Genomic DNA, 21,338 nt, shown 5'->3' on the forward strand with positions numbered 1-21,338 from the left:
ATGAAGGTGTGCAGAGTAGGACCCTCCTCTCTGCACTGTGCTATCTGAGGTTGGCTGACGGTTGAAGGGGCAGCCAGGAAGAATAGCTAGAGCTGTTTAAGAGATTGGGGAGCTGCCTCTAGATTACACCACGATACCAAAGCATTGCTTACTCTATTGATGGAAGAACAATGTTCACAGGTCAAGATAGATAAGAAAGGCAAGGCAAAGCCACTGAGAACTTTGAAAATGAAGCACAAGGGATTTGTGCTGGATGCATAAGGGGATAGGAAGCCAGTGTACTAAGCTGAGGAGGGGCATCACATGGACTGGATGGTGCATGATTTTGTCAGTAGATGCATGGCCAGAAGTGGGAGGGGTGAGATCACGAAGGGTTGGCCCAAGAGAATACAGTCATTGCTGGGAAATAACCAGAGCAATGATCATTGGTGGGAAATAACCAAAACAATGAATAGGAAGGAAGTGGCAGATGTTCATAAAGTAAGTAAAAAGAAGTAATTAAATAACCCACAGCTAACCTACCAGAGATCCTAGGCCATTGTGATTCCTGGAATATGGATAAAAGGCTCCCAGCTGCATCCACCGGGCACACATTTGGTAAGTGGTATGATCATTGAAGCCACAGATATCTGCCCCAGTCTGAACATAATTTAAAAATAAGTTTTAATGCCACATATTTCAAATGCAGAATGACTGATTAAATTTTTGGATGATGACTCAGACTTACAAAAGATATTCCAAAGAGACTAAATTCCATCATTCCTGAAACAAAAGAAGTACAATTTTATTGAGTGCTTTCCCCTGTAATAGCCACTAGAAGAACATCAGATATAGATGTTACCAACTTCCTCTCTTGTCTGGTTCCAGAATGGTCCTGCTCCCAGTGGATCAGATTTTTAAAAATACAGTGATGTCTATGGATTCTGTACATTTGCAGCAAAATGTGAATGTGTAATATTTGCAGCTAATTTGTTTGTGTGAGGGGTGCTTCAAATAAATGGCTAGACTAGGATGATGAAAAGTGATTTAGATTTTCAGAAATCCCCATATATGACAGGAAACAAATATATTACATCATTGGAAGTTCCCCTGATATATCCAATCAGGGGAGCAAATAGTGAAAATAGTGAAAATGTTCAAGACCATAAAGCAGGCCTGCTCAACTTTGCCCCGCCCCAGTGTTTTTTGACTACAACTCCCATAATCTCCAGCCACAGTGGCCAATAGCCAGGAATTATGCGAGTTGTAGGTCGACATCTGCAGCAGGGCCAAATTTGAGCAGCCCTAAAGGATCACTATAGGCCAGTTCAAACATATGAGAAAAAGATGGGGGCATCCATCAGGGCTTTCTCCATGGACATCCCAATGTCCTCCTAGTGCACCCCTTAAGGACATGTATGGGCTGTTCATTCGAATGGCCCCTAAATACATGCGATAAATACTTGTTTAAATATTTGGCATGTGATCAAGAGATGTGCCAGGAGGGCATCAGGACATCCATGGAGGGCGTCCTGAAAGGTGTGCTCTTGGTGTCAGGAGGTCCTCCTCAGATGTCCCAATGCCCTCCTGGCACATCTGATACTCCTGGGACCAGTATTATTTGAAACAGCCCAGAATGATTATCCACTTCCCTGAAGAATTCACCTAAAGCAGCTTACAGAATAAGAGCAACAAACAATATAATAACCATTAAACACATTAGAATATTTTGCAACTGGAGCAATTAAAAACACCTGTGCTCACACATCTCATCCTCATTTGGAAACCATGTACAATAAGGAAGCAGATGGTTAGATGGAAGAGTTTTGATGATCAGAAATTTTATTTCTAAGATTTTAAACATAGTAAGGGCAATGAAAGCAAAGTCATATGTAACATACCCAGTAAAGAACTAGGTGTCTTGATTAGTGTCTTGTATGGTTAACGTTCAGTATCTGTATCATTATTTAAATTGTATTTATATGTCTAGGAAAGCTTTTTCTATGGTAATCAGTTTTTATTTATGCAGTCATTTGCAGGATTAGTTAACTCATCTGATGAGTAATGACTCTGGAATATCAATCTATGGAAAAGTCTGCTTCTTAAAGAAGTACAACTAGTAGGAGTCAAATTACTTTAAATAAAACATGCCACTTGTGTGCAATTTAATTTTCACTAACCAATGATCGATTTGTAAAGCTGGTCCCAACGTGAGAAGTTGTCACCAAGCCAGTGCCCTGCCCATTTGCCACTTGATGGATATGTTGAACGAGAGATGACCATACCACGTTGTCCAGTGATACTGTGTAGAGCGCTAACATTGGAAATAAAACCAGATGTAAACACAACTGAAAAAATCCATAAGAAATATTTAGAAACACAGCAGGGTTGGCAGACACATAAAATATTCTCTATTCTTTCTCAGTTGTGGCCCTTTGGCTATGGAATGCCCTCCCAGAACTTTGCCACGCTCCCTTCCTTGGGTTTTTTTTTTTTAAAGATCTCAAAACCCATCTGTTTAGAGAGGCTTTTAAAATCTTTTAATGATAAATTGATGGACTTGTAATTTTTTAAATTTGTTTGTTTTTAATTGAATTTGAGTGTTTAAATTTGAATTTTAAATTTAAAAAATTTTTAAATTTAAATTAAAAAAATTGTGATCTGATTGTAACTGATTTTTTAAAAATTAAATTGTTTGCATTGTATTTTGTATTCCCCCCTCCCCCCCACACTTTTTTTTGGGTCTGTTATGATTTAATGTGTGTTTTTATCTCATGTTTTAATGTTGTGTTGTAAGCCACCCAGAGAACAATTTGTTATGGAGCAGCTAACAAATAAAGTTGTTGTTAATAATAATTGATTTTATATTATGCTGTGGTGTTTGTTTTGTTGTTTTTAACTTTATATTACTTTATTATTATTATTATTATTATTAATAATAATAATAATAATAATAAATATTCAAATTCCTGCTTCGATGAAAGTTTCTAAACTTGGGACTGGTGCACATGGTTAGGGCCACCACATGGAGGCTAGATGGAGCTATTTTATAATGCCACTGGCCGACACATTGTGCAGTTTTCAACTGCCAGCACTGCTGTGAGCACTTTTAAAAAATGCTGACAGACTTATGCCAGAGTGCTCATGTGAAAACACTTAAAGTGGTGCAATTGCACTTCCACAACGTTACTTACATTGGAAGTAATTTAATAATGGCAAGATCATGAGAGTGTTGGTTGTTTAAGAAACTCACAGCAGTGCATATGGTTTAGAACCAACCATGTTTCGCTGTGCAACAATGTGCTTGCATTTCACCATTTTATAGATAGATTAATGGAGGACAAGTTTATCAGTGGCTACTGGTCCTGATGGCATCCATATCAGAGGAAGGTAAGGTTGCTTCTGAATAACAGTTACAGAAGAGCATCCACAGGGGAGAGGGCATGCCTTCATCTCTTGGTTGTGTAGCTCGCCAAGGCATCTGGTGGGCCACTGTGGGAAACAGAGTGCTGGACTAGATAGGCCTTAGGCCTGATCCAGCAAGGCTCTTCTTATGTTCCTGGGTTTACTGACCAACATGTTGATCACTATAAACAGCCCCCTCCCACCAAAAAAAAATAATTAAGGATATTTTCAAAGCATTTTTCTTGGTCTGTTGATTTTTCAGCACTTTGGAGCCTGGCATATAGTAGCCCCTCATAATCAGCTCTGGGTCTCCTAAGAAGAATGTACAATTTCTAACTGTAGGCAGTTAGTACATAAGAGCAGCATATCTTCTTCTGGTAAATCCTGAGTTGATTTCGAAGAGAACTTCTCAGTGGACCAGTGTATACACTTCAAAAGCAAATAGTTTTTAACATTGTGTTAAATTATTATTAAATTATTTTAATGTTTTAATTTGTATTATTTTATTGTGAAATGTCCAGAGACGTATGTTTTGGGCAGTATACAGATGTGTTAAATAAATACATACATTTTTAAAAGCAACAATTAAAGAGAGAACAATAAAACAAAGGGCATATGTGTCTTTTCAAGAGCAAGAAGAAGATTTCATTAGTTTCTTTTACACTTCCCCCTGCCCAGCATTAAGTGTTACATTATCTATAGTGCTGAATTATTGCCTGCTGACAATGTTCAAATTATACCTAATTTGACTTACAGGAGAAGAATTTGAAATTCTTCCATGCCCCATCAGCTATTTTGTAAGCATCATTATTGACAGCAAAATGTGGGCATGCTGTCAGATGTATCATCCATTTCGGTTTTTTAAAATGTGGCCTTCCCTTATCTCCATGATACTATTAAAATTACCAAGGGCTTTCAGGTCATTGTAGCCCACTAAGGGTGAGGGAGCTGCTTTTTGTTTGATCATTGAATTGGAAAGCAACCAGCTTGGATTTTTTATTATTAGATCAGACAAGTCAATAAGGAACTAGTGAGGTGAGTCTCACGATCAGTGAGACTCGCCTTTAGGGGGTTTGCGGGGAGAGCGGGCTTAGTCTGCTCTTCCTGCAGGCTATCAGAAGGGAAGCCCTGGGTGGCCAGATTGGCCGCCCACATGACTGCCGGCTCTGTCACAGAGCTGGCAGGGGCCACGTGGCCCCCAGAAGTTACAGGATCTCCCGTGTGAACGCACGGGGCATCCTGGAGAGACCCCCAGGGTCAGGAGCCTTGTTCAGCCTCTCGGCAGGGATCTCTTCATATGTTGCTGCAGCGTGCAGACACAGCATGGCAATACACGATCAAAAAGTCGGGGTTAGCGGAGCACTTTCTCCGCTAATCTCGGCTAAGGGGAGGGGAAATTAGGAGGGTTTGCTGTCGGGAGCAGCACGGCTCCTGTGGCAGCAGACGATCAGCAAAAAGCAGGCTAGGCTCCCTTCGCCCGCTTTTTGCTGATCGTGAGAATCTCCTCAGTATGTAATAATGTTGCCTTGCTGCAGAAGAACTGCATTGTTAGAGGGGAAGTGTTGCCCATAGCTTCACGCAATACACATCTTATTGCCCCTTTTTAACATTCACTTTTTGAAGTGAATTGTGCAGGTTATTTATTTAAGAATGAATGTGCAGAACACTTAATTTAAAACAATCCTTCTGCATATCCAACATGGAATCCTAGCCAAACAATGCAAGCTTTTTAATTAAAGTAGTCCATCACAGACTAAGTTTGGAGCAAGGGGTTAGTTTCCTCTTTAATTTCTTACACTAGTCTTAATAGCCTATCAAAATGCTGAAAATGGCACCATGTCATCAATAAATGGCACAGCAGTCTTTATTAAAGCTGGCTGGTTTGGTTTGGTTTTTAAATCTGGAGGATTTAAATCTCTCAGGATAGCCCTTGGAGATGTCCTATCAGTGGAATCCCTCTTGTAAACTAAACTCATTGTATCGAAATCAACTGGAGCAAGATAGTATTTGGTGGGCTGTAATTAAACATCCATATTAAACTATATTACAACCAACCTGGCCATTTTGATTCACAATGAAGGTCAGCAATTAAATTTATAAAACGTAAAATTATACAGGTATGGTCATTAGAATATGTGTACAAATAATTACTCCCAGCTAGGTAAGAAATTAAGTCTCTTAACATTGATTCCCAGCATATTTGCAGCAAGACACTGAAGCCTGATACTTAAGAGGCTCAGAGCCTATCTGGAAGGGCAGTTTAAAAAATTGATTAAATAAACAAACAAACAAACAAACAAACAAACAAAATGGATAATTTAATATCTCAGATTCTCCGGATGCACCATAGCAGTGGCCCCTGCTGTGGTATTCACCACCATGAATGTGGCCTCCTGAATGTTGTGTCTGCACAACAGTTCTGAGGAGAACATCTGGATTCTGCTGTTTAAAGCTGATTTAGCTGACATGGGTTATTTCTAGGTCACCAAATAGATGATTTATTAATCTGGATGTATAAATAGTGCATATGCTATAAATAGTGCATCAGACATAACTCCAAACCATGGTTTGACATGGTGTCTGGACCTAAGTCAGCTTGGTTTGTGTGTGGGCAGGGGGGATACCAAACCAAGATACAAAGACATGGTTTGAAGCTGATTTACAAACAATAGTTTGCTGTTATGCCAGAATTCACAAACCATTTACAGATTACAGTTATCAATGTCTACCACAGGGGGTTGCTGCAACATGGAGACAAGAGTGAACTTATGAAGCTTGAGTGCTAAGGAGATTGAAAATCAAGGAGACAAGCAACTCTAAACCATAGCTTGTCACAGTGGACAGAATGTCGGACATTCATTCATGTATGTGTATAGACACACACACACACACACACACACACACACACACACACATATACATATATTCATTTTTCAACCCAAGTTCCTAAAGCAGGTTAAATATAAATACAAAGTAATACTTGCATTCATACAGTGAGGTGGGTCTCACAATCACAGAGACTCACCTGGGAACGGTTAGTGGGGAGAGTGGGCTTAGCCCGCTCTCCACGTGCACGAGCCGACAGTCTGCTCTGGGTGGCCAAAGCAGCTGCCTACACGACTGCCAGCTCTGGTACTGAGCCAGCGGGTGCTGGGGGGGGGAGCGGGGGCTGATCGGCCCCCAGAAGGGGGGGAGGAAAAGAAGAATGATACCAGCTGGCATAATGCCATATATGTTGTTATAGAGTTGCTATTAGAGTCGAAGTATATTCTCTTAAATGATGACAACGATGACAAATATTTATATATTCTTCAACAAAAGTGTTCAAAGCAGCTTACACAGAAAAATATAAAGAAATAAGGTGTCTTCAATGAATAAGTCTTAAGCACTGATTCAGTAAGTCTCAGGCTAGGGGTCTTCGTCATTCAATGCACAGTATAATTATTTTTGAACTTTATTCTTCTTCAAATCAGTACAGAGGAAGAATGGAAAGCAATGTTAAATGTGCTGAGCATCTTTATGTAACTGAGCATATAGAGATATATGAGTATAGACTCTTTAACCATTTTCATTATTTCGAGTAATTATATTTAGGAAAAGGGGGTTGCCACAAGGCAAAACATCATGACTTACTCATATGTAGGTTTAGTTTGTGACCAGCCATAGAGATTGTGAACATTATAGTGTGCAACTGGGCTTCCATCAGGCAGAAACTGTTGACTCTGCATGCACAAGGTTTTGTTGATTAGACCGTCCAGGATGTCTAATAAAGACAAAGTTCAGGGGGAGTTAAAAATATCTTTCCCATCATATAAATTTGGTTTAAAAAAAAAAAACAACTTTGGAGCATCAAAATCTGATGTTCTGTTTTTGGGTGGAATTCAATGCAATATCAGAAGAATGGCATTTTAGTGGGTTGGCCAACACTTTGCTGAAATGTTAATGTGTATGTGCATCCCTTAATTATGCTAGTAAATAGTCACTCACAGCTAAACAATGGAGGTTAGGGAAGACACAGCACCTTCAACCCTGACCCATAGCATCTACTATAAGATGCATGTTCGCAAGCAACATGGATGAATAAATACATCAAGGTCATTCACACAATCAAAAACCACACAAAAGTGATTGTGTGGAAGCAAGGAGGAGGAAAAGGTTTTTCCCTCCTACCTTCCTTCCACACAACCAAAAATTAGGAGCACACACAGTGCCCAAACCCAGATAGAACACTATTTTTGATTGTGTGGATGACCTTATCATCTATGAGGTGCCATACTCTCAGTCTTTCCATCCACACACATTAGTGACTGACAGCAAAATGTGCACAACTTTACTGGTGCAGCCTGATGCTCCATTATGAGACTCTTAAATATTTTCTTGTCCGGGGGAAAAAGAACTATTGGTAAAACCACAACCTTCAGGGACAAATTCATGGACGTCAAAGAGCACTATAGGAAGAATAAGCAGCAAAAGGAGAAAGCAGCAAAAATTATCATCATTATTATTATTATTAATTCAATTTCTATACCGCCCTTCCAATAATGGCTCAGGGTGGTTTACAGAGAGAAATAACAAATAAATAAATAAATATGGATCCCTGTCCCCAAAGGACTCACAATCTAAAAGAAACATAATATAGACACCAACAATAGTCACTGGAGGTACTGTGCTGGGGGTGGATAGGGCCAGTTACTCTCCCCCTGCTAAATAAAGAGACTGTAATGCCTGCTTTCAAGAGCCTGGAGGCTTTGTATTTGGCATTCTCTTCAGTGATGTGGACAAGCTATGTGAAAAGGAAAAAAAGATGTTGATTAAGGGCCTCCATGAAGTAAGTAAAGCAAGGAACATGTCACAGATGTCCAGGATCCCTTATTTTATTCAGTTAAGATGGTCTTAAATGGCAGGTTCAGACATTACTTCATCTGCTGGCCCAACAAAACAAGAGAAAGATGTGTAAATTCTATGAATGTGCTCCTTCTTCTCCCCTCTTGGTGCACTAGGGTGCCATTAGTGTGGGTAGTATATGGGTAGTGGTTCATCTGAACCTCCCCTCTGCACATGCTACAAATACTACTTTAATCTACTATTTGCAGTTAGGCTGGATAAACTCTCCCCCCGCCCGTGTTATTAGGGGATTCGACATGCCAGGAGAGGGGAAGGATGTGCACCCTCACTGGACAAATGTCTGTATTGTGTGTGGTTGGCCAGCAAAGTATTATCTGAACCAGTCCAGTATCTAACATAGAATCTAGGTTAGGGAGCTATGAAGATCAGTGATAATATCACTGAGTTAAAATAAGAACATTAACAAGGTCAGCATCCTCATTGGGCACCAGTTCTGCTTCCAGTTGCATGGATTTCACCCTTCCTGAGAAAAAATAAATAAATTCATTTCCATGAAATGACTATGGAAAGAGGACATAGCAATCATACTTACGTGGTGTATATACAGGGGTATTTAGTGGATCATCCCCACAGCCAGTAACTGAACCATGGACAAAGCTGGCTGGTTCATTCATGTCCTTGCATTGTAAAGAAAGATAACACACACAAATAACATTTAATTATTTTCCTGCTAATTCTTGTATATTTTATCAATGCAGAATGTGCTGGATACCTACCCTGTTGAAAAATTACAGGAAGAGGGGACACTGTACTAGTGTATAGTGAACCCAAGAGTGCACATGGAAGCTCCTCCCCCATTGTGACATGCAACTCATGCCTTCTCCATTGCTGCCCCGAGGCTTTGGAATGTGCTCCCTAGTGTAATAAGAGCCTCCCCATCTCTGACATCCTTTAAAAAGTCCTTAAAGCTGCATTTCTTCACCCAGGCTTTTAGCTGATATTGTTTTGATTATTTTGAATGTTTTTAGAATATTGTTTTTAAAAAATTTAAATTGTGTTTTACATGTGTTGCTTTTAAATTTTTGTTTTGTTTTGCTTTTGTTTTTAATTAATGTTTTACTTTTTAATCTGGTTGTAAAACGCCCAGAGACATAAGTTTTGGGCAGTGTAAAAATATGATTGACAAACAAACAAACAAACAAACAAACAAGGGATGAATACTGAATATCAGCAAAGATCTTCTGCATGATGTGGAACTTGGAGACGATCCAGTGTTCTAATCACAAGGTGGATCTCTCCTAAAGTGCAACATTTATCTCTCCCAAAGAACTGTGGACACATGGAGAGCAAGTGCAGGGGGGGGGTGCATCACCATGGAAATGGAGTAGGAAACACATTTTAGGAGATGCCATAAACAAAATGTATGGAAGGGTCCAGATTTTTTCATGCCTGAGCAGGAGTACAACAGTTGGGCTATTTGTAAATTACACACAGATCTTGCATGAATTGCCTCTCTCCAGTCTAGGTGATCAAGAGCACTAAAGGCATGCCAAGAGAAAAGAAGCCATCAGGCCCAAAATACAAATTACTAGCTGACCCGCACAGAACATCTGTGCGCTCTTTGGGGCCAGCTGTTCCCCCCCATCCTGTCCCACTCTCTCTTTCCCCCTCCCCCCCGCCCCACTCTCAACACAGTGACAGGCTGCCCCTTTGTTGGCCAGACTGGGAGGCGGGCAGTGGCTGCCGCCTCCTCATCCGGAAGCAGAGCAGCCAGCCGAGGCCGCTGCCTCCGCCTCCTTGCTCAGGATGGCCTGGCCAGGCCAGGCCACCCCGCTGCCACCTCCAGTGGCCAGCTTAGGCTGCCTCCAGATGTTATTGGACTTCAACTCCCATAATCCCCTGCCCTAGTGTCTCTCTGCGCTGGCCATCTGAGAGACTGGGGTGACACAGATGGCCAGTGTGCATCTGTGGCATCTTCCAAGATGGCCGGGACTTCCTTTATCGGGACGGCCAGGCCAGGCCGTCCCGCCGCCTTCACCTCCCAGCGGCCAACTGGCCGCTTCCTCCTCCTCACCCAAGACAGCCTGGCCAGGCCAGACCATCACACCGCCACCTCTTCTGGCCGTTTTGCGCCGGCCCGCCGCTGCCATTTTTTGTTTCCCCTGAACACTTGCAGCTCGCCCAAGCCTGGCCGGAACCCTCGCAACGCGAGAGTTCCGTCGCCAAATTCCTAAGAACACACATGCCTGCTAAGAGAAATAAGTATATCGATGGGGAGATGTGTGGGTGCTACCAGTTTGCATACCCCCCACCCTGAGTCTTTCTTGTAATATGCCACATTATGCATATCACGTTGGCAGTTTCCCTCCCCTTCCAGGCCATTTTTTTCCAACTATACATTAATGGGGAAACACAGGAGCAAAGACAATGGTTTGTGGCACTCACACATTGTCCCATAACATGTAGTTTTCACCAGGAGTGGCTTGTCTGGGGCAGGGTGGTGAAAAATGAGCCAGAGGTGCAGCTCATTCCCACTCTTTTTGCCTTCCCCTGGCTGCCTTGCTCTCCTTTGCTTCGCTACACCATGACATTAACCCAAGACGAACAGGCTTGTTTTCTGTGTCCCCTGCCCCACCCAGATGGTTTTGACATTTGCAAAAGGCAGGTCCTACACCCTGAGGCATTGCACATGAGTAGTCCTACCCAGCTTAGGGCAGCCCTACCTGGGTAGGGCTGCTCATGTGCAGTGTTGGGATTGAGGCCGATCCTGGCGCTGCCTCTCCTGGTAGCCCAGGCTTTTTTGACCAGGGCATTTACCTGGGTTAAAGGGCACAAGCACACCCTTTACCCCAACTCTGGGGTCATGTGTATTGGATGCAGGACCTTACCCCCAGGTCCAGGGTCACAGAGCCCAAGAATACACAGAGCCAGATGCCTAGAGTGCCTGGCTAGAGTGGGAATCCCTCAATGCACTGCACTGCTCTCATGGTGCAACTTGTGATTCCTGTAGGCCGGGACTCATTTTCCCGGACTCTGGAGATCTACACTGTGCAGTAGGGGTGTGCACAAAACCAGTTTGCTCACTTCAGTTCGAGTCCAAACCAGACTCAAACAGAACTGGGCATGTTTCCTTTTATCCACACAAACACACCCTGCCACCGCCGAACAGGCCCCTGGCTCAGCTCAAATTCAAGCCGGTTCGGGGGTTCTATGATTGAAAAAACACTCACCGCCTTGAGGGGGTGCTGCCATGGCTGCAAGGGGGTCTCTGGCGGCCCCCCAATCAGCCTCCCCCCCAGTCTCACATGGCCCTGTTCAGGCCATTTGGGGCCATTTTTGGCCCTTTGGGGCCTCTCTGCACTGGCGGTGGCCATCTTGGAAGCTGCCACAGATGCACACTAGCCATCTGTGTCACCCCAGTCTCGCAGATGGCCAGCGCAGAGAGGCCCAGAATGGGTGGGCCTAAAACAACATCCATATCTGGCATCCATGTGGCATCCATATCTAGTACAGAGGCCATTAAAAAAATTAGTGACTCAGTGTGTAGATCAGTGATGGCCAGCAATAACCACATAAGGTATTTTCTTCTAGTATTGCTGGGAAAGATCCATAGGCCTATAGAACAAAGACAATATAGATCAGGGATTCTCAATGTTGGGTCTCCAGATGTTATTGGACTTCAACTCCCATAATCCCCAACCAAAGGCCACTAGGGCAGGGGATTATGGGAGTTGAAGTCCAATAACATCTGGAGACCAAACGTTGAGAACCCCTAATATAGACAGCCTCAAGGACTTCAGACTAGGATCAGATATTCTATGGAATAGGTTGCAATAAAAGTTTAAATAAAGTAGCTCTGGTAGTGCTGGAGATAAATAAGCAAGGACATCTATGAAGAGGGAGATAAAATCAATAAAATGGAGGAACCAGGGTTGGTGTGAAGATGATTGGAGGGCAGTCTTCACACTAACAGGGAATTCCAAATATTGTTGACTACAACGTCCAACATCTCTAGCCAAAAGCTATTGCAGATGGGGCTGCGGGGAGTTGTAGTCAACATCTGGGATTCCCTGTTACTGGGAACACTGGGGAAGGGTGGTGGCGGCAGATATCTATAGCTGTTCACAACTAAAAGTTATGGAAGACTCAGTTGCATTTTTTTACACCTGTGTAAAAGATTTAGCTTCTGCATTCCCCCACCCCCACCCCACGTGCTCCATCTTTAATTCAGCCATGCCCAGTTTCACTTTAGACTGTGGATCCTTTAGTGGGAAGGACTCCCACTACCAACCACCTCAAAATATACATCTGTTGTTACCCACTGCAAGCCATTTGAGCAGGCTTGGCAACTACAAATCTAACAGAACTGCATGGTGGAAACAAGCAAGCTTTGAGAGTTTGCATGAACTTATTTACCTGCATCACTGGAAGTCCATTCACTACAAAATGTCGAAAGGTCTATTTGGTATTTTGCAGAGATTAAGATATTGTGATTTACAAAGTCAACTTTTTTCCAAGCTTTCTACATCAGTAGCCAAATAAAACAACAAAGACAACATTTAAATAGGCAGAGACTTACAATCCATAGGCCATCAAATTTAATACTTTTTTCTGGGTTGGTAGGGTTGGTGTGGAATTCTTGAATATGTCTTTTCCACCACTGAGCTGTAGAGTTGCGGAAGAAATCTGGGAAAGCTGCGTAAGCCCTGTATTCCTGCAATCATACAGAATGTGGAAACTATAGATAGCAGACACTGCAAAATTTACAACATCCTATAAAAACAAGTATGCTGCTGCTGCTGTGAGCTGGTCTTGTGGTAACAAGCATGACTTGTCCCCTTAGCTAAGCAGGGTCCACCCTGGTTGCATATGAATGGAAGACTAGAATGTGTGAGCACTGTAAGATATTCTCTTCAGGGGATGGAGCCGCTCAGGAAAGAGCAGGAGGTTTCAAGTTCCCTCCCTGGCTTCTCCAAGATAGGGCTGAGAGAGATTCCTGCCTAAAGCTTTGGAGAAGCCGCTGCCAGTCTGAAGACAATACTGAGCTAGATAGACCAATGGTCTGACGCAGTATATGGCAGCTTCCTAGGTTCCTGTGTTCCTACAGATATATATACTGTATACCACTTTTCAACAAAATTGCTCAAAGTGGTTTACATAGGATAACAAATAAATAATAAATAAGATGGTACTCTGTCCCCAAAGGGCTCACAATCTAAAAGGAAATATCAGCTAGACACCAGCAACAACCACTCGAGGGACAGTGTGCTGGGGTTGGATTGCGACAATTGCTCTCCTCCTGCTAAAATGTAAGAGAATCACCACTTTGAAAGGTGCCTCTGTGCTCAGTTAGCGGGGCTTATGTGGCACAACATTTACCTGCACTTGTTCATCCCAGGATTTTGATGCATTCACAGTAACATTAGGGTAATCTGGCCACACCTAAAGCCAAAAAAAAAAGTATTTTGAATTCATTAGCTTAATAAAATGATGAAATAATGATGGGAGGGACTTTCCCTCACAGATGAACACTGCCAATAGCTGGTTACCATCTACTGGTACCAACATGGAAAGCAAGGGAGTGCACCCCAGTCACAAAGGGCAACAGTGGTATTTATTTTTGTTAATCACTTTGTGCTGGCCATTGGCTGGGAAAGGCGGACTATAAATTATTAAAATAAATAAATAACAGATAAAGAGAAGGGGGGGGATCCAAGAGTTTAATCCTGCCCACCCCCCGCTTTATTATTATGTTTCCTTTAAAATCCAACATTTAACTGTTTTAAGCATACAGTTTACTTCAGGTGCATTAGTGTATACAAAGCAATAAGCATACTTGTATTGCTAGCAAAGTTTCTAATGGTTATCCTCAAGCTGAAATCCCAGGACTTTGACATTTTTTTAAAAACCAGTCAGTTGTGTCTGCTGAAGGACCTTAATTGCCTTCTGTAGTTGCCAGGGAAATCTGCTCTACTGAAATGCCATCACTGGGCTCATAAATAATCTACCCAAAGGAAATCACTTCTCAGGCTGAGGTCTAGTGCATTTATAGGTAAAGTAAAGTGTGCCGTCAAGTCAGTTTTGACCCCTGGAGCCCACAGCCTGCGGTTGTCTTTAGTAGAATACAGGAGGGGTTTACCATTGCCTCCTCCCACACAGTATGAAATGATGGCTTTCAGCATCTTCCTATATCGCTGCTGCCCGATATACTACCAGTGGTGATTCGAACTGGCAAACTTCTGCTTGTTAGTCAAGCATTTCCCCGCTGCACTGTTTATATGTAATTCAGCCCAATTATGATTATGTTCTAATCTACCCAATCTTATGAGTATGACCATAATCCACCCAAGGATGGTGGAGATGATATTATACAGGAGATATTACCTTTCCCCACACAATACTGCTGCCATTGGGCCATTTAATGAAGACATCCTCCGCAACACCTGTTGTGAATGGTGTGTAATAATCAGTTTCATTTCCGGAGATGGCTGGATCCTGAAATGAAGAAACACACATGTTTTACACACATGTATCAAAGGGTTAAATATGTAATATTGGTTAAGTTGGATACACACACACACACACACACACACACACACACACACACACACACATATATATATATACAAACAATTGTAAACCGCCCAGACACGCAAGGTTTAGGCGTATAGAAATGTAATAAATAAAATAAAATTAAAACAAACAAATAACAAGATCCTAGAGGAATGAAAACATAAAAACAATGCACTGACCAAAATGATGACAACTCTCATTCCATCTGCTTTCATTCTGTTAACTAGTGCTGGAAGATTTGCAAAATCAGGACTGAGAGTGAAGTCCAACTGCCGGTCCATATAATCAATATCTGCATATTGTATATCCTATAGAAAACAATGAAATGTATTGAAAACCTTTTTGATGAAAAGTGGTATCTAAATATAATTAATATCAATATCAATATCAATAATAATATCAATAATAATATCTGTAATCATCATCATCATCACCATCATCTGGTGGTAACTCAAAGGTGTGCCTTCTCTGTAGTTGCCGCAGGACTGTGGAATGTTCTTCCTGTTGAGATTAGAGCTGCTCCATCCCTGTTGGCTTTTAGGAAACAACTAAAGACAGGTCTCTTCAGCCAAGCTTTTTAGCTGTTTGGTAGATTGGGTATTTTAATTTGATTTTGATTTTTTGTTTTGTTTTAACTGTTAAATTTCTTAGTTTTATTGCTGTAAACCGCCAAGCGACTTTGGTAGTGGGTGGTATACAAATATGTTAAATAAAATAATAATAAATAATAAATTAATGGCTCGCATTCTGTGTAGCATTAGTATGTTGTAAAAGATCAGCATGTCTGCAGTCTGGCTGACACACCCAACAAGGATGCACCACTGCAGTGAAAGAGCCTACAGAACCTCCCAACTGACAGTACCAGGGCAGCTGGGAAGCAGCAATTTTTATGCCCTCCTCTCCCCCAGGAAGCCCTCTCTTGGACACAAAAATATGTCCCAGAGTAGCATTCCCTTTAACAGGGAATCCTAGCTGTTGTTGGCTACAACTCCCAGGATCCCCAGCTGTGATGGCCTTTGGCTGGGAATTATGGAAGTTGTAGTCAACAACATCTGGGATTCCCTTTTGGAGGGAACACTGTCCCAGAGGTCTGCATAACCCCCATAAACATGGGTGGCACAGAGGGCTTCCTGTTGCTTCCCCGCTTTACTGGTGCAGTTAGTTGGGAAGTTCTGCTTGTCTGCTCCCTCACTGCACCAGTGCATCCTTGGTCTATAAGCCAATCACAAGCCAGCATGTTGCCAAACAGGCAAACACAGGTAGGGCAAAGCTCAAACACCCAGAAATGTGCATTGTTGCTTCTTGTTGCTTCCCCACAATATGTTTTCTGGTGCCACCACTGCTCAACTCTGCTGATTAATTGTGCTTGCACTTCTTTGTAGTTCTCATGTGGTATATGATTTCCACCCTTTTTGAAATATATATTTTTAATTAAACAAATCATGTTGGACATTCTGGGTAAATTTCCATTCATATAAACTGAACTGGATAGCACTATGATCAGTGGCTGACATCCTGATTAACGAAGCACCAGTGCAACAGGAAAAGCACTTGTGTAACACCAGTGCTTCTAAAGAGTTCCTGACTAACACCATATTGGTGCTAGTGTGTGTGTCTCAGGGGGTGGGGGTTCAGTGACCTCCCCTTCCTCTGGCAGCCATCTGTCTAACCCAAAATCAAGTCCCTGATATGAGGGCCAGGGGCGTAACTATCATAGGGCAAGGGGAGACAGTTGTCTGGGGGCCCACTGCCTTGGGGGCCCCCTCAGAGGCAAGTCACATGACTGATGTTCTGTTGTGGCACATAGTGTAGATAGATAGATAGATAGATAGATAGATAGATAGATAGATAGATAGATAGACAGATAGATAGACAGATAAATATAGATATGATTTTACTATGCTTTTTGTTACCACTGTTCAGCCTCATTTAAGATTTCTTTACTTCATGAGCTGAGCTTCAGTGAGGGGGGGTGCATTTTAAAATCTTGTCTCTGGGCCCACTCCAACCTTGCTACGCCCCTGATGAGGGCACAAACTTCAGGGCTGTATTTTTGGGTGGCATGGAGTGCTTCCTGTGGAAGGGGAGGTCATCAAAAAGTTCAGCTGACTGAGATGAACTTTATTGAAGCACCAGTGCTTATCCTGTTGCATAGATGCTTTGTTAATCAGCCACTGTTCCCTAGTGATTTAACATGACTTACAACTCACACCACATCTTGAACACTATCCTATCCAGCCCCAGCACAGCATTCCTCCAGTGGCTGTTGCTGGTGTCTATCTTATGTTTCTTTTTTTAAGATTGTGAGCCCTTTGGGGACAGAGAGACTATCTTTCTATCCATCCATCCATCCAAACTGCTTTGGGAAGTTTTGATAAAAAGCAGTCCATAAATATTCATCGTCGTACTCAGGAATGAGTTGATGGTTGTCTTCTTCTCCACTGCCTGCTTGCCATCAAAGTACCAATTAGAGGGTAACAGAATGTTCCCAGTACTACATTACTTGTCAAACTGGTATTTCCATCCACAGTGGTTCTGTGAAGGAGCTAATTCTTCTTACGTTCTGTAGTTTAACACAAACCACAATGCGCCCATTTTGTCTTTTCTAGATAATTTTTCTAGAGAACTATGCCCTACTGATTGGGACATGATTTTTTATTGTGAAGAAAAAATGGGGAAAGAGGAGTGTCATGCCACTACTTAGCTCCTTAGAAGAGGGATAAAAATGGTATATATATATATATATATATATATATATATATATATATATATATAGTCGGATCAGCAGGCAACTTACATAAGGGATTTGAGCTCTCTTCATGCTGTCATACAGATTAGAAATTTCTGTATCATTTTCATATCCATAACGGCACAGCTGGAATCCCAAACCCCAATATGGAGGCATGACTGGACGTCCAATGAGCTAGTAATAATAAAATGAAATAAAAGGATATTTGTTCATTGCATTATGGTGGGGAAAGTATAAACAGCAAAATGATAATGCTTTTAATACAAGATTTGTAACACAATTTCAGTCTTACTGCAGTGTACTCTTGAACCACTTGTTCTGGAGTCGGGCCCAACACCATGTAGAAGTCCAGAATTCCTCCAATAGTACGATAGGTCAAAGCAGGAGTTGGTTGGAATTTTACTTCTGGATATTCAGAAAGCAAAAACAAGAAATTGAATTCTCCCATTGGCTTGAAATGCCTCAAATCACCATTGCCCCTTTCCAGCAGAATGGTTGCAGAAAATCTATGTTTACTAGACTAAAGAATCTAGCAGGTACCAGAGGCGTATCTAGGGAAAATAGCGCCTAGGGCAAGCACTGAAATTGTGCCCCCTGTCCAAACACCTGACACCCATCTTTCAGATAACTTTACCATAATATCAGCTGAAAAATACAAGTCAGGCTCGTTAATCTTTTAATATTTCAAAAACTATTTAGCAGTGGACTTAGCCAGATCAAAAAATGCTGGAAAACTACAAATATCAGTATGCTGGGGCTCATGAAATACCCAAATACTATGTGGAGGTGTACCTGGTAAACTAGAAGTGCCTGTCTAATTCTCTACTATGCATTGTAGCATCACTATTACATAAGTTTTAAAAATCAATGGAGAATTTGACTTTTCCCAGATACTCTGAAAATAATTAAAGGATATGCAGAGTAAACTGTGTCACTGCTTGGAATATATTCTGGTATTTCAGAAAGACAGTTAAAATGAGAGAAAGAGAGCAAGAAACTCCCAGTGGGCCTTAATACTAAGGATTTCACACTGTTTCAAAGACAAACTCTTCATTATTAACCATATTATTAAGACATCACATTTAACTCACTTATCACAAGAAACAAAGTAAGAGCAAATGAATACAATCCTAGCTTATAAGCGTCAGCTCAGTATTCACAAGCCCTGATTCTCTGTACATAGTGCCAATCTGAATATGTGTACAGTGTCTTATATTATATATATATATTTTTAAAAAATTAACCTGTAGCCCCTTTGGGGGGCTTCCTAAAGTCTGTGGGGGGGTTGCAAAGGTTCCCCCTCACCCCGCTGGCCTCTAGGGCCTCACAGGTACCATTTGAGCATGTGCAGTGGCCAATTTTAAAAATAATCTTTTTTTTTAAAGGCCACTGAAAACAAAATGGCCACCGCACATGCTCAAATGGCCTCTGCAAGGCTTGGCATGACCTAGGGCCTCACAGAGGCCATTTGAGCATGCAAGGTGGCCATTTTGTTTTTGGCAGCCATTTTTAATTTTTTAAAAAAATTTACAAAATGGCACCCCCCTTCAAGTGGCGCCCGGGGCTCGTGCCCTGCCTGCACAACCCTAGATACCCCCCTGGCAGGTAACCTTGTCCATTGAAGAATTAAAATTCTACCCAGATGCTTCAGGAAATGAGGAATTTCCTGTTGGTAAGAACCTGGCAGGTGTTCTCATTGCACCACTGAAACAAGTTGATGTTTCCTTAGCAAAGCTACATGAGACAACAATGCCTAGTCCAATGCTGGCACGAGGCATCACCTGGTAGGTGTCCCTCTCTTCTGATAAGAAGATTTTGCCCTAGAAATCTCTGCAATGATGCAGTAGCCTCTGGGATGACCTCTGATTATCACTGGGAGGAGCATCAACCAGAGAAGAGGCAGCACCCCATGCTCCCATTTTGGTACAGGAAACAGTAGCGGGGCTTAAAAACCTTAGGCTAGAAAATAATATGACCCATTGGCCAGCAGCTGGACAACCTGCTGTAGGTCACACTGTCATTCATAAAAATATCTTATGACTTACCCATTGCATTACTGTTCAGCAAGAAAACTCCATGAGCATTTCCATCCTCTTCTAAGCCCATGTAAAAGGGGTGAACACCGTAAGTGTTAAATTTGTCCTATAAACAAGGAAATAACTTGATCTAACCATATATCTGATTTGGAAAATTAATTTTCTGCCCACTATGTTATTATTAGTACTAGGTGCATCATCGACATATACACTTTTCCACATCCCAGCAAAGTTAATACTAAATTTCCCAGAATTTCCCAAATTCGGATCTCAGGTTACTAGACTGAATACATCTGAGAGCAGTCAAGTACAAAAGAATGAAAACAGGTGAATAGATTGTTTCCTGCTTTAACTAATAAGACTCACACATCTTTTTGTTCAGCATATGTCAAATCCTTAACCATTTTAGTAAAAACTGAAGTGTACACTTTTGCAAAAATTTAAAGTGTTAAATTATAGGATTAATGTTTACAGAACTGAATTGTAGATCTTTTTGAAACTATTTACAGCTCAAGTATGAACACATATATACTCATTCTAGTCCAGAATTCTGTGTGGCCTCATCATGCACTCTGTCAGTGCCTCTGGGGTTTAACCAGGCAACTTGGTTTCAGACGAGTACTCAACCTAATGAGCTTCTATGGACTTAATGATTTTAGGTCACAGTGCCTCTTCAGGTACAAAATAACAAGAGTATGATACATCAGTCCCTATGATTGGCAGGAAGTATGATTGGCCAAGCCTGACATAGTTTCTAGGTGCCTGATACTTTCTCCAGTCTAGATTAGAGTATGGCCACAATAACTTCCGGTGTTGGGGTGGCTATGCTGAGAGTAGGTATGTCATCTGAACCTGCTAGTGTTGACATTCTTTTCTACGAACATAAGAACAGGCCTGCTGGGTCAGGCCCAAGGCATATCTAGTCCAGCATCCTGTTCCCAGATACCTCTGGGAAGCCCACAGGCAAGAGCTGAAGGAATGCTCTCTCTTCTGCTATGACTTTCTCCTGCTGGACCCTACTTATGGTTCAGAAGCCAACAACTGTAACCAGCTTCAGGTCTTTGCTAGATTTCATATTTTGGTGGCAAAAGTTGGTGGCAAAAGGGAGAAAGTTGGGTGGAGGACTCTGGAACTGGACTTGGGCAGGTTCTCACAACACCCTCCCCCTCCAGGAGTGTGGGGTTCCAAACATTTCCCTGCCTTTCTTTTTTGTGGCAGATCATGTGAACCAGCCTTAAGAAAATCTGAGCGATCTGAAGCTTACTGAGGTGCAGAACTAGCCTCTGTAAATCCGATGTGATTTGTTGCTGCCTTGTAGTAGTGTACCCACAGCTTGCCTCCACTTGATTGTCAATTTCTTAATAATTGGTTTATTTACAACTATACAGATACACTGTTAGCCTCCATTGATCTCTTCTCCAAAGCAAGTCAATACCCAGGTAATAGTGCCTCATCCCTGGAACTTCTCACTGTTCAGAAAAGTGGGGAATATGTAACACTATAGGTAGACAGATGGATAAAGAGACAGATATAAGATCCACTTCCTCAGATGGAAAAAAGAGTTTATTTCTTTGTGGATTTAGTTTGTTGTTCTTGCTCTTGTTTTAAACCCATTCTGTGAGAGGATACTCATGGGTAAAATAGAGTAAAATATGTTTTAATATTTTCAAAAGAACTGCAATTCCCTAGGAAGGGTGTGTGTGTGTGTCCCCACCTTTTTTCCATCTTGCTCAAAGGAATGCACTCTTTCC

General features: G+C 41.8%; 1 protein-coding gene across 1 annotated transcript in view; it reads right to left on the minus strand.

The window, feature by feature from the left end:
- The window catches only part of SI (sucrase-isomaltase), a 220,785-nt gene that overhangs the window by 123,790 nt on the left and 75,657 nt on the right, over window positions 1-21,338 (minus strand). The window contains exons 28-39 of the mRNA XM_053309014.1: window positions 19,597-19,693; window positions 17,844-17,956; window positions 17,600-17,725; window positions 14,982-15,110; window positions 14,614-14,724; window positions 13,609-13,671; window positions 12,809-12,943; window positions 8,822-8,906; window positions 7,018-7,147; window positions 2,160-2,293; window positions 728-762; window positions 523-639 (exon numbers count right to left, since the gene is read on the minus strand). Of these exons, the coding sequence (XP_053164989.1) occupies window positions 523-639; window positions 728-762; window positions 2,160-2,293; window positions 7,018-7,147; window positions 8,822-8,906; window positions 12,809-12,943; window positions 13,609-13,671; window positions 14,614-14,724; window positions 14,982-15,110; window positions 17,600-17,725; window positions 17,844-17,956; window positions 19,597-19,693 (1,275 nt within the window). The remainder of the gene's footprint in view (window positions 1-522; window positions 640-727; window positions 763-2,159; window positions 2,294-7,017; window positions 7,148-8,821; window positions 8,907-12,808; window positions 12,944-13,608; window positions 13,672-14,613; window positions 14,725-14,981; window positions 15,111-17,599; window positions 17,726-17,843; window positions 17,957-19,596; window positions 19,694-21,338) is intronic.

The sequence above is a fragment of the Hemicordylus capensis genome, chromosome 3 (genome assembly GCF_027244095.1).
Source record: "Hemicordylus capensis ecotype Gifberg chromosome 3, rHemCap1.1.pri, whole genome shotgun sequence".
Lineage (NCBI taxonomy): Eukaryota > Metazoa > Chordata > Lepidosauria > Squamata > Cordylidae > Hemicordylus > Hemicordylus capensis.